General features: G+C 44.2%; 1 protein-coding gene across 6 annotated transcripts in view; it reads left to right on the top strand.

Moving 5' to 3' along the window:
- The window catches only part of SMOC1 (SPARC related modular calcium binding 1), a 176,603-nt gene that overhangs the window by 98,672 nt on the left and 60,564 nt on the right, over positions 1-17,367 (top strand). For all 6 annotated transcript variants that reach the window (XM_064292641.1, XM_064292642.1, XM_064292644.1 and 3 more), the window contains exon 4: positions 15,605-15,704. In XM_064292641.1, coding sequence (XP_064148711.1) covers positions 15,605-15,704 — 100 coding nt within the window. The remainder of the gene's footprint in view (positions 1-15,604; positions 15,705-17,367) is intronic.

The following is a 17,367-nucleotide window of genomic DNA, read 5'->3' on the forward strand; positions in this document are numbered from 1 at the left end:
GGGGAGGTGGAAGACCTACTTCTGTGGTCTTCCTGCTGCCTTTGGCAAAGGAGAGGCTCAGTCATGGGAGGCTTCACCCAGTGTCTCTGCTATTCTTTTGTTTGCTGGAGAATATAACAATAACAGCAGCAGCAGCTAATCCTTAAATAGCACTTTCTATGTGCCAGGCTGTTTATAAGTGCCTAGAAACAAACAAACAGAAAAGCAAAACAAAACCCATTGCCGTCGATTCTGACTCGTAGCGACCCTATAGGACAGAATAGAACTGCCCCATAGGGTTTCCAAGGAATGGCTGGTCCTTCATAGGAACTTTTATTCCCATTTTATAGATGAGAAAACTGAACCACAGAGAAGCTGAGTCACTTGCCCAGGGCCCTGTGGCTTGCAAGTGGTAGAGTCAGGATTCAAACCCAAGAAGCCTGGCTCCAGAGTTCTGGCTCTAACCACTACTCTACATTGCCTCCCTAAAGACATGTGCTTTCATTTAAAGGAACACTGCCAAACTAGAGCATATCCAGGAGAATGACTCAGATGGAGTAAGGTCTGAAAATTATGTCACATGAAGAGTATTTAAAGGAGCCAAAGAAGTTTGGTTTGGAGATAAGAGCCAAAGGATGTAGGAAAAAGAGATGACCAAAGGGGTTCAGGAGAGCCTCCTCGACTTTTTGTCAGTGGTTGATGATAGCTTTTTACTGTGTAGTCCTACAGAGCTGACCCGGGGCAGTGAGTAAAATACATACTCCGATTTTGACTCGAAGTACGAAAGAACTTTTGACAAGTAGAGCAATTCACGGATGAACTGTCTGACTCAGAGAAGACTTAGTTCCCCATCCCAGCAAGTGGGCCAGCAGGGGCTCAATGGCCATCCTGCACCTGGCACCTGGCAGGGCTGGTTTTGCATTGGGAAGGAGGTAGAATGGTTGTCCCCCGAGGAGATAACTTCCGTGCTGTTTAGGATTTTATGAGACAGTAGCTAACCTTCAGTCGGTGACTCAGCACACAGCAGGCCCAAACCAAACTGTTATCCAGGAAACTTCCAGGCAGAGTCATTAAGACACATACATTTAACACTATTGCCACTCCATTGTGGGTGCATATAACATGCCAGGAGATGACCCTGCAGGTCTGCCAACTAAACTATTCTATAAAATTAAAGGGATCAGATCCACCCCGTCCCCCCCTCCACCCCACCCATGTCAGAGTAGGAACACAGGAAGAGGTATGAAGACAGAAAAGTTTAATTGAAAGCGAACTCAGACATGGAAAGTGAGAAGAAGTTACCCCTTCTGCAGACCAAGTATGTCCCTCCACCAGTCAGGCTTTCACAGTTCTGATCTGCACAAAGCTCCTACACACGAGGGACGTTCTTACTGTGCGTTTTTTAAACAAAATTTCATACTTGTTCTCCCCCCCCGCACAGAGGATCCCTGGGTGGTGCAAATGGCTAAGAGCTGGACTTATAGCCAAAAGGTTGGCTGTTGGAACCCACCCAGAGGCTCCTTGGAAGAAAGGCCTGGTGACCTGCATCTGAAAAGTCACAGCCTTGAAAACACTCTGAAGCACATGGGGTCGTCATGAGTCAGAACTGACACAACTAACAACAACAGCAGCCCTTCTCCCCCAAGATGGAAATAAAAGGAAATGGAGAAGAAGAGCCATATTTGCTGTTAGACAAGCCCCAACCATTTTAGGCAGTGAACAGAGGGGCAGGAGGCAAGAAAATTACGATTTGGGCCCCTGGCAGGTCTACCGAAGCCCTAATACTGAGGTTTTAAAAATATAATTTTGTATGTGTTGGGGGGGCGGGGAAGGGGTGTTCAAATTTTTTGGAAGATACAAGAAAATGTCCTTCATCGTATGTCTAGAATAGTGGTCTTAACACTGATAATGAGGTACTAGTTTATAAATTGCCACCTTAGTCCTAAGCAACAAGCATTCAACTTAGAAGAGGGTCGTGGAATCACAGGCCTTCATGGGTTGAAAAGGGGATTATAGAGGTTTCTGACTCATCTCCTCCTTCTTCTTACCATACTCCAATCCAGTGCTTAGTTTCTACTTACAATCCCTCACCATGTAGTCATCCACCTTCTGCTTGATTGCCACTAAAGACAGGAAGCTTACTCCTGTCAATGACAACATACGTAATATATTCTGGGACAACTTAGTTGGAAAGTCATTCTTTACATTGACTTGAGAGCTGTCTCTCTGTAGTTTCCTACAGATGACACTGCTTCTATCCATGGGGTTTACAGAATTCACAGAAATCCTACTTTCCTTTCGAGATGAGGACAGACACCTCTAAAGACAGACACTATTATTTCCTTGTGAAATCCCCTCTTTTAGTCAACAAAAATTTCTGTTTGCCCTGGCAAAAATCCTTAGTTCTACCACTCATGCCCATATCATAGAGATTTATGCCTTTCCAACACCCTGGCCTCTTTCCTATCATCTGAATCCAATTTGCCAAGGCCACTCTAATAAAAGGAAAATTCTTTATTTCCCCAACAGACAATCCTTCCTAGACCTGGCATAGAGTAGCAGACAATGTCTACAGCCAGCAAGAATAGCAGCACTTTGAAGCTCCGGCCTACATCCTCCCTGCAAAAGGGAAAGGAGATAAGGACAAACCCAGCACACGCTGAGCACATAGTCTATGCCAGACACTGCTTTAGACGCTTTACATATCTTGTTTCACTTTGTCTTCGCAATAACCTTTAAGGTGGGTACCATTAGCCCTATTTCACAGATAGGCTCAGAGAGGTTAAGTGACTTTGCGAAAGTCACATAGCTAGTGGTGATGAAGATGGTATTTAAATCCAGGCTTTTTTGGCTCCAAAGCTGTGTTTTCCCTGCTACATCTTGTTGACTCTCAGCCAAACCTGACTCAAGATGAGGGGGCAATTTGTGGGAAAACCTTTTCCAAACCTGGGAAAGAACAGCTCATGCTAGACAAACCATAAGGATTTCACCATCCGTTCCTTCTTCTCTTTCCCATGGCTGCTGAACTCTCATCTGTGTATGAAATCACCCAGAAAATTTAAGTCTGCAATTATTAGATTCAGGGATAAAAAGGCTACACATCATCAAAACAACTGGAATACAAAACCTTGGAAAGAAGTATGGTCACAAGGTCCCTTGTCCGCAGTTTCCCACCTAGAAAAGTACTTGTTTCTTGAGTGTTTATTTCATAGTCAGTGTTAGAAAGGGTAGAGTGAGTGGGGAGTTCCCTTTAAAATAAACCAAAACCACTTGTCATGAGTCAATTCTGACTCATGGCGATCCCATGTGTGTCAGAGTAGAACTGTGCTCCATAGGGTTTTTAATGGCTGGTTTTTGGGAAGTATATTTCCAGGCCTTTCTTCCAAGGCGCTTCTGGTTGGACTGGAGTCTCCAACTTTTTGGTCAGTAGCAGAGTATGTTAACCACTTGTACTACCTAGGGACTCCTCCTTTAGAACAGTCCTCTCAAAGTGTGATCCCCAGACCAGCAGGGACAACATCACCTGGGAACTTGTTAGAGATGCAAAGTCACCACCTGACCTCAGAGGACTGAATCCAGAAACTCTTCGGGTGAGGCCCAGCGATCTGCTTTAATAAGCCATATAGGTCAGTCTGAGGAGCCCTGGTGGCCCAGTGGTTAAGAGTTCGGTTGCTAACCAAAAGATCAGCAGTTCGAATCCACCAGCCACTCCTCGAAAACCCTACAGGGCAGTTCTACTCTGTCTTATAGGCTCACTATGAGTTGGAATTGACTCGATGGCAGCAGGTTCGGTTGGTTTTTGGTTAGGTGGGTCCAATGCACGCTCCAGTTTGAGAATCACTGCTTGAAACCTAAGAGGCAATGTTCTCCTGCAGCTTCTGGTGGAGAGAGATGTTCTGAGAAACAAGCAGCTACCTCAGACGTCCTGGAGACTCAGTCTCCCTGCCAGGGCCCATGCCACCGATGGAAAAAGACAAATTTTCAGAAGTCCCATAGGGACTTCAAGGAGCCCTGGCGGTGCAATGTTTATGTGTTCGATTGCTAACCAAAAGGTTGGCAGTTTGAAGCCATTCAGTGTCTCCACAGGAGAAAGACCTGGTAATGGCTTCCATTAAGATTACAACCTAGGAAACCCTCTGGAGAAGTTCTATTCTGCCACATAAGGTTGCTGTGAGTCAGAATGGACTTGATGGCACTTAACAACAACAACCACAACATGGGAAATGCAGCCCAAAGGAAAACGGACAGCTGAAAATACCGCCCTGAAAAAAAGTCATCAGTAGGGCCAATAGGAAGATCTTTACCTTCACTATGCATGCGCTTAATCCAAAGAACCTGCTAAGTGATTTGGAGCAACTGGCAGGTTTAAAAAAAAGTCTCATACTCCCACTTCCAATAGAGAATTAGAAAAATATCTCCACGTCTCTGCCTTTAGTTTAATTTGTTCCCGCTAGGAAACACTCATGCGCGTGACAGTAGTCATTTCATTACAAGCTTGGTAGTTGCTACTAAGCATGCCGAATCAGGCCTGTCGCTCTGCATCTGGTTCACGTTTTAAAAAAGAGGCACAGAGAACTAGATGGAAGGAAATTAAGCCATGGGACGGGAAGGCGCTGCACCTTGGAGGGAATCCCAGTTGTCACTGAAGACTTGTGGCAATTCAAGACGGACTTCCTAGAACGTATGTAGCTAGAGAAAGCATTAAAAAAGGGAAGGAGCGTTGCTGGAGGGAAATGATTTCAAGCATAGGGAACTAAAATGAGAGCCTGATACCTGCACTGGGTGGAGCAAAGGAACAGGGCAATGCCCTGCAGTTCATTCTTGTTGTTAGCTGCCGTCAAGCTGGCTCCGACTTATGGTGTCCCATGCACAATAGAGTGTGATGGTGCTGATCCTGTGCCATCCCCATGAGCAGTTGCAGACTGGGTGGTTGTGATCCCTAGGGCTTTTCATTGGTTGATTTTCAGAAGTAGATCCCCAGGCCTTTCTTCCTAGTTCATTTTAATCTGGAAATTCTGCTTAAACCTGCCGAGCATCATAGCAACACACAAGCCACCACAGGCAGACTGAGGGTGGCTGCACGTGAGGTACATTGGGCTAGGAATCAAACCCGTCTCCCACGTGGAAGGTAGGAGTTCTACCGTTGAACCACCAATGTCTCATGCAGTTCATTGTACTGCCTACTTTACAAAGCGTGCTTCAGAGAACACTAGTACCATGAAATGCTCCCCTCCCCGCTAAAAAAAAAAATTAAGAGAGGGTCCCACAGTTAAATGTGCTTAGGCTATGCTGCAAATGGTATCTTCCTCTTAGCGTTAAATCATTAATTGATTGAAGGCTCTGAAGTTCTACAGTAAAGAAATCTTTTTAACTTTATTTAACCCAGTATTTCCAAAGCTATTTTCCCAAAGCTATATATCGCCCTCGCCCCCATAATTCCTGCTGACATCCTATAGAATGCTGGCTGTATTCATCACTCTATTAATATGGCAGAAGAAGTAAAGGCGGTGAGAGCAGCAGCTTCGCCTTCCTGGAGAAAAGAGAAGAAAGTGGGCACACACAGAGGAGCTTAGTGTCCCCACTGGTATCCCAGGGAAGCACGGGGTGCCTTGTAGGAAGGAGAGCAAAAGTCCAGCAATGAGGAAGCTAGTCTGGGAGAGGCAGGTCTGCCCCTCTCCTAGGAGCCCCTAAAGAATAGGCGAAAGAAGGAGCACAGGCAAGCAAGCAGGCAGGCAGGCAGGCAAGGAGTTGGCGTGTGGTAGTTGCCCTAATGGCCTCTTGCTTAAAGAGGATTAAGAGACTTTCCAGCTGCCTCCTTGATTAGAATATTTGTACTCTCCTCCCTCCCCCCCCCAAAAAGAGTTCCATGTATCAGAGAATTACAAGGCACAAAAAGACCCAGTCAGTTCCCTCAGACACCAGCACTTGTAAGCACTTCCTTTCTTCGTCTGCCTTCTCCTTCTGAGGGATTTCCATCTGCCAGGACTAGGCAAAAGGAACCAGCTACCTGCCTGTCTCTAGAACTCAGTCCTTCATTTGTAAAACGTTTGGGTTAAACTGGAGCTTACTAAAGTGTTTTCCAGCTCTGTGAATTCTGTCATTTTATGAGAGCTCGGAGACCGGGATTCTGGTTTCTGTGCTGTTATTAACCAGCTGTGACATTTGCACAAATACCCCATGCTGTCTGTGGCTCTCCTGTAAACGACTTGCACGCAGGGTGACTCTGAGACTCAAATGATCATGGAAGGTGACTGAAAAGTCAATATAAAAGCATAAGGTGGTGTGTTGGTCATCTCGGGCTGCTACAACAGAAATACCCCAAGTGGATGGCTTTAACAAAGAGAAGTTTATTCCCTCACAGTCCACTAGGCTACAAGTCCGAATTCAGGACATCAGCTCCAGGGGAAGGCTTTCTCTCTCTATCGGCCCTGGAGGAAGATCCTTGTCATCAGTCTTCTCTTGGTCTGGGAGCATCTCGGCGCAGGAACCTCAGGTCCAAAGGACGCGCTCTGTCTACTCCTGGCACTGCTTTCTTGGTGGCGTGAAGTCCTCGTGTCTCTCTGCTCGCTTCTCTCTTTTATATCTCAAAGAGATTGACTTAAGACACTATCTCATCTTATAAAAGACCTCATTAATATAAAATAATATAACTGCCACTAATTCGTCTTATTACATCATAGTGATGGGATTTACAACATTTAGGGAAATCACATCAGATGATAAAATGTTGGACAATCATATAATCATACAAGGGAATCATGACCTAGCCAAGTTGACAGATATTTTGGGGGGACACAATTCAATCCATGACAGGTGGTGTCTTCCATTTTGGGCACACTTGGGTGATAGCTGTCTATACAATAGCCCATTTGTCTCCTCATTTTCTCGGTGCCCTCCTCTGCTTTTCCCTGGGATCTAGTGTTTTCTGTGCTCATCACTCAGCGTTTGTTGCAAGTGCCATCCTCCCACATTCTTCCCAGTGTCTAGTTGGGCTGTGTTGGAGATAATTTCAAATTTGTCTTAATTTGGACTGAAGTTGACCTGAAATATACCTCTGGGCTGTTTATGCAAAGGGCTTCTTGCCAAAAATATTAATGTTGGTGAGTCAGAAATGAATTTTTTTTTTTTTTTGTACTTTAGAGGAAGGTTTACAGAACAAACTAGCTTCTCATTAAACAATTAGTACACATATTGTTTTGTGACATTGGTTGCCAGCCCCACAACACGTCAATACTTTTTCCCCTTCTCGACCTTGGGTTCCCTATCACCAGCTTTCCTTTCTCCTCTTGCCTTCTCGTCCTTGCCCTCAGGGTAGTGTGCCTATTTAGTCTTGTTTTGTTTTATGGGCCCGTCTAGTCTTTGGCTGAGGGGTGAACCTCAGGAGTGACTTCATTACTGAGCTAAAAGTGTGTCTGGGGGCTATACTCTTGGGGTTTTTTCAGTCTCTGTCAGGCCAGTAAGTCTGGTCTTTTTTTTTTTTTTGAGTTAGAATTTTGTTCTCCATTTTTCTCCAGCTCTGTTCGGGAACCTCTATTGTGATCCCTGTCAGAGCAGTCAGTGGCGGTAGCCAGGCACCATCTAGTTGTGCTGGACTCAGTCTGATGGAGGCTGTGGTAGTTGTTGTCCATTAGTCCTTTGGACTAATCATTTCCTTGTGTCTTTGGTTTTCTTCATTCCCCCTTGCTCCAGACAGGTGAGACAAGTGGAATATCTTAGATGGCCACTCACAAGCTTTTAAGACCCCAGATGCTGCTCACCAGAGTAGAATGTAGAACATTTTCTTCATAAACTATGTCATGCCAGTTGAGCTAGATGCTCCCTGAGACCATGGTCCGCACAGCCCTCAGCCCAGAAGTTCAGTCCCTCAGGGAGTTTGGATGTATCTATGGAGCGTCCCTGATCTTGCTTCGACAAATCGTGCTGGCTTCCCCAGTATTGTGCCCTGTTTTACCTTTCACTAAAGTTACTACTTATCTATCGTCAGAAATGAATTTTACTTTAAAAAAAAAATTTTTTTTTTTTTTAAGAACACATCATCTTAAAGTACCTTTAGGGATACCAGTTATATCCAAACAATGTAATTACAATATAAACAGAGTATAACCTTACTATACGGAAACCCTGGTGGCGTAGTGGTTAAGTGATATAGCTGCTAACCAAAAGGTCGGCAGTTTGAATCTGCCAGGCGCTCCTTACTTGGGTTGGCTTACAAAGGTTTTTTTTCTCTCTTAAGGAAGACCCATCAGTTGACAACTTCAGCCTTGCTAGGATGCTCCATAGCAGAATAGGAGCAAATTCCATGGTTTGTAACCGTACCTTTGGGACTAGAACAACCCTGAGTTTTGAGAATTGCACAGCAGATTATCAGAAATGCCAAGTGACTTTCCAGTTCCTCTTGATCTAGGGTTTTCTCTTAGATTAAATCTCATAGATTAAATTCGAGAGTTTGTTGATTTGAAGCAAGTCATAGTTTATCAATGTTCGCACTTTCTGGGAAATAAGGGGGATTACTTACTAAGTTAAAAGAGCAAGTAAGTTTATAAGGGAGAATACTAAACTAGCTGGGATTTGCATCTTGATCATTCATACTACGAAGCATAAATTCTATAGAATTACATCCTGATTGCTTTTCTGCAAGAAGCCTTACTCCTCTTACTTTGAGGGTAATATTACCATTTCTGTATGAAAACAAAGAGTCCCTGGATGGCTCAAACCCAGTCCCTGGGTTAAGTGCTTGACTACTAGCCAAAACGTTGGCAGTTAAAACACACCCAGAGGTGCATCAGAAGAAGACGGTCACAGCCATAAAAAACTCTATGGAGCACAGTTCTACTCAGCAACACATGGGGCCGCCATGAGTCAGAATCGACACAGTGACAACTGGTTTTTTGTTTATATGAAAAGAAACTTCCCCTTCCTCCACCCAAACTTTTAAAAGCTTTTGCTGATTTCAAACTGCATGTCACCTGCCCCTAGGCTGTTCAGAATTGGATGTTCTTTGGTACCCATCAAAAAAGTCTGGCTCTGCCGTTTTGGAGTGTACACATAGTTGCTAAAAACCAACGCACTCATAATAAAAATAAATAAGGTTATCTGTGCACTTACCACGTGCCAGGCACTGAACTGAGTGCTTTACTTGCATTATCTAATGTAATCCTCCTGACAACTCTGTGAGGTCGGTATTATTACTATCTGCCCTTTTTAAGTAGATGTGAGAGATCTGAGGCTTGGCTTAAGAACTTTTCCAAGACAGCAGAGTACGTTAAGCGACGGAACTGTGATACTTGTGAAGGTGGGCTGCAACCTTACCTCGTGGCCACTATTTTATGTCTTGATGTAACTTCTTTTTTTTTTTTTTTTTTTTTGCAAGAAGACGTCTTGAAAACTCCCCAAGACAGCTTAAAAACAATCTCTCGATTTAGCGTCATAAACTGATTCACTCAGGGCTCCTTCCACAAAGGGAATTGATTTTGCCTGGCTACTTCCCTCAGTTCCTGACATCTGAGACCTTGCTGGGGTCCTCTACACCTTCTTTTGCTCACAACTTCACCCCAACCCCCAGCACACCTGGGACCAGGGTACCTATTCCTGTGCACCCCAGCCCTGAGAAGAACATGGCAAGCAATTCCTCTTTCAATTTCAGTTTTATAGGACTTGGAAGCGGCTCCCAGCCCGAGGATTCTGTAATCTGGAGTCTGCTCCTTGGAGCCTGGTCTGAGGAAAATGCTGAGGGCCCTGGAGAGAAAGGAGCTGTGTTTGGACCTATGGGCTTGGCTGGAGGCTGGGAGGCATTGTACCTGTGCCCATGGGGATACAATGGCAAGCTCAGTGAGAATGTGGCTCTTGGGATAGGCTGAGCCCAGAGGTCAGATTGTATCCCCTGAAAAAAGCTTTGGGTTTAGCATCTGACTTACGTGTGTAGTTCTGTCCCCAGTACCCTGGGCTGGGACTCTGTGCATATCTGGGAGGAGGGGGCTGCAATTCAGCCTGCTCATTCTGTGGTCTGCTTGACCTGAGCGCTGGCTCTAGCAGAGCAGCCGTGAGGCAGAGGCACAGTCTCGGGCCTGGGCTTAGTGAGCACAGTCCTTATGCGGAGGAATGCCCACCTTGGCTGTGGAGTGCCTGGGGTTATGTTAGTGCAGCTGCCCAGCCCCTGGGGCAGGTTTCTCCAGCGGTGATTGTTGGCTAAGAAGGAGAAAGCAGCCAGCCATCGTTGAGGAATTGTTGTCTAGGATGTATTCTCTATAGGGCTGACAGAATCCAAAGCTGTCAGCTCCAAGTTTCCAGCAGCGTTTCCCACCCAAGCTTCTGGAGGTTACTAGAGGAGCTCTGGCCAACGGGGAGACAGCTGGCCAGGTGTGTCTTACACAGCTGAGAGCAATCATTCCAGCAGCCAGCAGGTATGCAGCCCTCACCACGGCCAGGCACTAGGCTCATGTCTGTTTTCCTCACGACAGCCCTCCAGGTTTAGCACTGCTGTCCCTATTTTATAGACAGGGCTCAAAGAAGCTGAGAAAGTGCCTCATTTATAACAGGCTGGACCAGGGTTCAAGCCCAGGTCTGCCTGGGTTCTTTCTGTTCCACCATTAGGCCTCCTCAGAAGGTAGCTCTGACTCAGTCTTCCAGGTCCCTGGGGCTCTGAGTTCAGTTGGGAATGTTGGGGCTCTTCTTTGAAGCTGCTGTTTGGTATTAGAAGAATTGTATTAGCCAGAAGGATTATGTTCTTATCCTGACTGAGCCACGTGTTTCCAATGTTCCCTTGTTCGGGGCCTCAGTCTTCTCCTCTTGTCATCTGTGACTCCGTCGTCCCATGAAGAACCCTGGAAGTATTCGAGATATTTATCTTGGGTGAGCATCCAGAGTAGCAAGCATAGCCATGGGGTATATAGATTGTCTCCATGAGATAAGATGGGAGTGGAATATAGTCCTGGGGCAAAGACGTAGTATTAGAATGAATGTGATTCCCTTGCATAGACAGTAGAGGTGAACGTGTCATTGGCACAGCAGTCATCATACTGGTGAGAACGGATGCCCTCCATCTTGTTCTTATCCTGATTTCTGTGAGTAGGTCTGTAGTGAAACAACTTGTGTTGTGTGTTTCATACCCACACCAGAGCAGAAGCCTTTCTGTAGCCTGTCTGCCTTACTGATTGATCACTTCTGGATTTCACCCAGGCTGCCAGATCACTGTTTGACTGTGTACCCCTCTATATCTCACCTCTTGTATGCTGTTACTGCCCCTCCTCAATTCCACTGTGCTCTTTTTTTATTTTTAAATAATTTTTATTGTGCTTTAAGTGAAAGTTTACAAATCAAATCAGTCTGTCACACATACGCCTATATACACCTTACTACATACTCCCATTTACTCTCCCTCTAATGTGTCAGCCCGCTCCCTCCCTCCAGTCTCTCCTTTTGTGACCATTTTGCCAGTTTCTAACCCTCTCTACCCTCCCATCTCCCCTCCAGACAGGAGATGCCAACACAGTCTCAAGTGTCCACCTGATACAAGTAGCTCACTCTTCTTCAGCATCTCTTTCCAACGCATTGTCCAGTCCCTTCCATGTCTGATGAGTTATCTTCGTGAATGGTTCCTGTCCTGGGCCAACAGAAGGTTTGGGGACCGTGACCGCCGGGATTCTTCTAGTCTCAGTCAGACCGTTAAGTCTGGTCTTTTTATAAGAATTTGGGGTCTGCATCCCACTGTTCTCCTGTTCCCTCAGGGGTTCTCTGTTGTGCTCCCTGTCAGGGCAGTCATCGGTTGTGGCACCATCTGGTTCTTCTGGTCTCAGGATGATGTAAGTCTCTAGTTCATGTGGCCCTTTCTATCTCTTGGGCTCATAGTTATTATGTGACCTTGGTATTCTTCATTCTCCTTTGCTCCAGATGGGTTGAGACCAATTGATGCATCTTAGATGGCCGCTTGTTAGCATTTAAGACCCCAGATGCCACATTTCAAAGTGGGATGCAGAATGTTTTCATAATAGAATTATTTTGCCAATTGACTTAGAAGTCCCTTCAAACCATGGTCCCCAGGCCTCAGCCCTTGCTCCGCTGACCTTTGAAGCATTCATTTTATCCCGGAAACTTCTTTGCTTTTGGTCCAGTCCAATTGAGCTGACCTTCCATGTATTGAGTGTTGTCTTTCCCTTCACCTAAAGCAGTTCTTATCTATTGATTAATCAATAAAAAACCCTCTCCCTCCCTCCCCCTTCGTAACCACAAAAGTATGTGTTCTTCTCAGTTTTTACTATTTCTCAAGATCTTATAATAGTGGTCTTATACAATATTTGTCCTTTTGCCTCTGACTAATTTCGCTCAGCATAATGCCTTCCAGGTTCCTCCATGTTATGAAATGTTTCACAGATTCGTCACTGTTCTTTATCGATGCGTAGTATTCCATTGTGTGAATATACCACAATTTATTTGCCCATTCATCCGTTGATGGACACCTTGGTTGCTTCCAGCTTTTTGCTATTGTAAACAGAGCTGCAATAAACATGGGTGTGCATATATCTGTTTGTGTGAAGGCTCTTGTATCTCTAGGGTATATTCCCAGGAGTGGGATTTCAGGATTGTATGGTAGTTCTATTTCTAACTGTTTAAGATAACGCCAGATAGATTTCCAAAGTGGTTGTACTATTTTACATTCCCACCAGCAGTGTATAAGAGTTCCAATCTCTCCACAGCCTCTCCAACATTTATTATTTTGTGTTTTTTGGATTAATGCCAGCCTTGTTGGTGTGAGATGGAATCTCATCGTAGTTTTAATTTGCATCTCTCTAATGGCTAATGATTGAGAGCATTTTCTCATGTATCTGTTGGCTGCCTGAATATCTTTAGTGAAATGTGTGTTCATATCCTTTGTCCACTTCTTGATTGGGTTGTTTGTCTTTTTGTGGTTGAGTTTTGACAGAATCATGTAGATTTTAGAGATCAGGCGCTGGTCGGAGATGTCATAGCTGAAAATTCTTTCCCAGCCTGTAGGTGGTCTTTTTACTCTTTTGGTGAAGTCTTTAGATGAGCATAGGTGTTTGATTTTTAGGAGCTCCCAGTTATCTGGTTTTTCTCCGTGATTTTTAGTAATGTTTTGTATTCTGTTTATGCCTTGTATTAGGGCTCCTAAGGTTGTCCCTATTTTTTCTTCCATGATCTTTATCATTTTAGTCTTTATGTTTAGGTCTTTGATCCACTTGGAGTTAGTTTTTGTGCATGGTGTGAAGTATGGGTCCTGTTTCATTTTTTTGCAAATGGATATCCAGTTATGCCAGCACCATTTGTTAAAAAGACTATCTTTTCCCCAATTAACTGTCACTGGACCTTTGTCAAATATCAGCTGCTCATATGTGGATGGATTTATATCTGGGTTCTCAGTTCTGTTCCATTGGTCTATGTGCCTGTTGTTGTACCAGTACCACGCTGTTTTGACTACTGTGGCTGTATAATATGTTCTAAAATCAGGTAGAGTGAGGCCTCCCACTTTCTTCTTCTTTTTCGGTAATGCTTTACTTATCCGGGGCTTCTTTCCCTTCCATATGAAATTGGTGATTTGTTTCTCCATCACATTAAAAAATGTCATTGGATTTTGGATTGGAAGTGCGTTATATGTATAGATGGCTTTTGGTAGAATAGACATTTTTACCATGTTAAGTCTTCCTATCCATGAGCAAGGTATGTTTTTCCACTTATGTAGGTCCCTTTTAGTTTCTTGCGGTAGTACTTTGTAGTTTTCTTTGTATAGGTCTTTTACATCTTTGGTAAGATTTATCCACTGTGTTCTTGATTCATAAAGGCACATTTTTTTCACACTTTAATATCTTTATAATTGACAAATATCTTGTAATTGAGGTCTACATTTAATGTGGTGGGGCTGTTTACATTGATATTGCCTTTTAGAATTGATGGAGGCCACGAAATGAAGAAATATTATAATTCATACATTTGTTCAATCCATCAATTGCCTACAGTAAACATCAGCCATTATGTTAGATGCTGGTAATACAGAAATAATTAGTGTGCAGTCCTTTCTTTGGGGAGGTCACAGCCTAGAGGGGGGAGATGGACTAGAAAAATCAACAGTTATAGCTCCCTGTGATAAGGGCTTTGAGACTGGGCTGGATTCACATATGAACAGTGGAGAAAACTAGGGCCTGGACAAGGAAACATTGGAGACTTGAGTGGAGGGTCAGAGACAGGAGGTAGTTGGGGCAGGGAGGCTGGGACTACCTTAAAGAAAAGGTATATCACAAAGCAGAGTGGGAATACAAGAGATGAGGAATGGATTGGGGGTGGGTTGGAGAATAGTATTCCAGACAAATTGAATAGTAGGAGCAAACAAAGATTCAAAATTATAAGAACCTAAGGTTAACGCACTCAGCTGCTAACTGAAAGGTTGGAAGTTCAAGTCCACCCAGCAGTGCCTTGGAAGAAAGGCTTTGCAATCTACTTCTGAAAAATCAGCCCTTGAGAACCCTGTGAAGTGCAGTTCCTCTCTAACATACGTGGGGTAGCCATGAGTTGGAATCACCCCTATGACAACTGGTTAAAAAAAAAAAAGGGTGTGTCTGGGAGTTTCAAATAGCTCGCTGTGGCTGGAGTGGAGGGTGTGTGTGGAGACAAGGGTATAAAATGAGGCTGCGAGAATAGACAGGCTTCCGATAACGGGAGGCATCACACATCATGCAAATGAGTTAAACACTATCCTGAACCTGATGGTGAATCACTGAGGGATTTTAAGAGAGGTGTAATGCCCTGATTTGTGTTTAGGAACTCTATGTAACCACAGCGTAGAGGGCAGATTGGCAGAGGATGGTGGAGTGAAGTGGGAAAGGGCAGGGTGACAGCATTGGAAGAAGAAGGAAGAGTTACCTGGAATGATGCAGAAAGTCTCATTTTCACTAATGTTCCTCGGCACGGAGGACCTGATCAGGGAGGCATTGGTTTGAGGAAGATCACACCGTGGTGCAGTGAGGCGTCTGCAAATAGAATCTACAGGAGCAAGTGACCTTGCCCTTCCTTGCCTTGACCCCATCTTGTGTGCCCTTGTCTCAGGAGAGCCATGAGGTCAATAGGCATCCTGACTATATGAATGCATGCTGGGAAAAGCTAGAAAAAAAGAAAATATTATCACTTTTCTCTACTTGTTAAAAAATTCATTGATGATATAATACTTTTTGTGTGACAAGGTCATATCCACCTACGATGGTGCAATTGTAGTTTGTACTTGCCAAATTAGTTAAGCAATCAGAACTATTTACAATTGGTAAAAACTGCTTGCCAGTGTATGCCAGTGCTTGGGAAAAAATGTGCAGGTATTGGTGAGAACCATCACAGAGTAAATATACAGTGGATGCGTCTAAGTAAGATATAAGATATTAAGTGTTAAGAGTCTCAAGAAAGAAGCAAATAAATTGCTATGGTTGTTTACAGGAGTCGCCCAGCAAACAAGTAATAAGTGTTGTTGGCTGGCCCACCTGCAGGAGGTTCTCTGAAGACAGATGCTGGGGTGAGAGGTGGAAGGAGCTCTTCCACCACATTGGTGATGCTTTGAAATGGGTGGGAAATGGCTCTTAATATTGTGACTCAAGACTTACAGTTCTCTTCCCCTTCCTGCTTCCCTGAACAGGTGCAGTGCCATACTTACACAGGGTACTGCTGGTGTGTCACCCCCGATGGGAAACCAATCAGTGGCTCTTCTGTGCAGAATAAAACTCCTGTGTGTTCAGGTACCGTAAAGAATAGTGGGAAGAATGAAAAGGATTTGTGAGAGACCCCTTGGCTGGTCTCCTGCATCTTGTGGTGGTGGTGGTGGGGGGTGGGGGGAACCTTTAAAAGGCTTGTGGGAGTTGTGAGCCCTTTTCCAGGTCAGAAAGGATTCCACTCAAGCACACTTGCTCTGCAATGGACTGGGGGTGAGCGTCAGGATATGCCTAGGTATATATATTTACTTATTTTGGGTTCAGGTTTCTGGTTACATGCTGTTTTCCCAAGCACTGGCAACAACCCTGAGAGCAGGGATAGAATACAGATTTTTAGCTTATGTGCTGATTCTGATTGCTAGTGGCCCTTGGAGTGTTTTATTGAGATAGGTTTAAAGACTTCATCGGAGTTAAGCGTCAAAGGCTGTGGTGATCAATTAGTGATGGCTATCATGGCCACAGGAGAGGAGAATGGTGGCATATGTGCCATGTATTTGCCATCCCTGGGCAATGTAGTACAGGGTAACAGAAACTTTTTATAAAAGTGGCCCTTACATATGACTAATTATTAGCAGTTTCTGGGGAACGAAAAAGAACCTAAATGTTGAGGCTCCCCTTCCCCACTCTGTGTATTCTGATCTAGTAGGTCTGGAGTGAGAGATGTGGAGTGCCTGTTTTTATAAGGGTGGTTCTGATGATTAAACAAGTTAAGAAACCACTGCTTTATGGTGATCCATTGGGTTGGTCCAGAGCAAAAATTAAGTCCTTTCTATTCCCAGGAGCCCTGGTGGTGCAGAGGTTAAGAGCTATGGCTGCTAACCAAAAGGTTGGCAGTTCGAATTCATCAGCGGCTCCTTGGAAACTCTATGGGGCAGCTATGCTCTGTCCTGTAGGGTTTCTATTGCCAGAATTGGCTCAACGGCAATGGGTTTCTGTTCCTAACTTTACAAGCACTGAGAAATTTTGCTCTTGGGTCAGTTTTATGAGATTGTGGATTATTGATTTACACAAGCCCCACACTTTTCAAGTCCTTTCAGATGGTAAGGCACTCATGAATAACTCCCTTAATTCACCATGTGGCTCAGCCTTTATTCAAAAAAAGATTATCCCACCCATCAGCTGCTTCATATTTCTCTATATTGGTGTGTATGATTTTTATTTATTTACTTATTTTTAATTTTTAAGTGCAAAATGTAAAATAATGTGCTAAAGCCTATGGGAAATTCCAAAGACAGGTAATCTTGCTATGCTAACTTTTTCTTTCTTTTTACAAAATTTATTCATTTCCCTACTGGCCCTGGTATATAAAGGGAAAAGTCAGTGGAGAGGACCGTAGGTATCTGCGTTAGGAAACCAAGATTTACAGGCCAAAAGGAAAGTTTACTTCATTTGTGGTTTACATGAAAACTAGAAACCTTAATTGAGGTTAGGGTGGGGAGGGGAAGGAATCAGCCCTCCTTGCAAATGACCTGGGAAGTTTCATTTAAAGCAAATAAATACATGAGAAACAAGTCACATAGGGCAATATAATTGAGTTTTTACAAAAGTAGTATGTGGAGAAGGAGTGTGACATGGACTAGGAAAATATGGATTCTTTCTTTTGTTGGTGGGCCCTGCACAGATGACCTTATGTGGATGCGGTGTGAAGCCCTGCATACTGGGAGTTGGCTTCATGGAGAATACAGGTGCC

This window comes from Loxodonta africana, chromosome 10 (assembly GCF_030014295.1).
Source record: "Loxodonta africana isolate mLoxAfr1 chromosome 10, mLoxAfr1.hap2, whole genome shotgun sequence".
Taxonomy (NCBI): domain Eukaryota; kingdom Metazoa; phylum Chordata; class Mammalia; order Proboscidea; family Elephantidae; genus Loxodonta; species Loxodonta africana.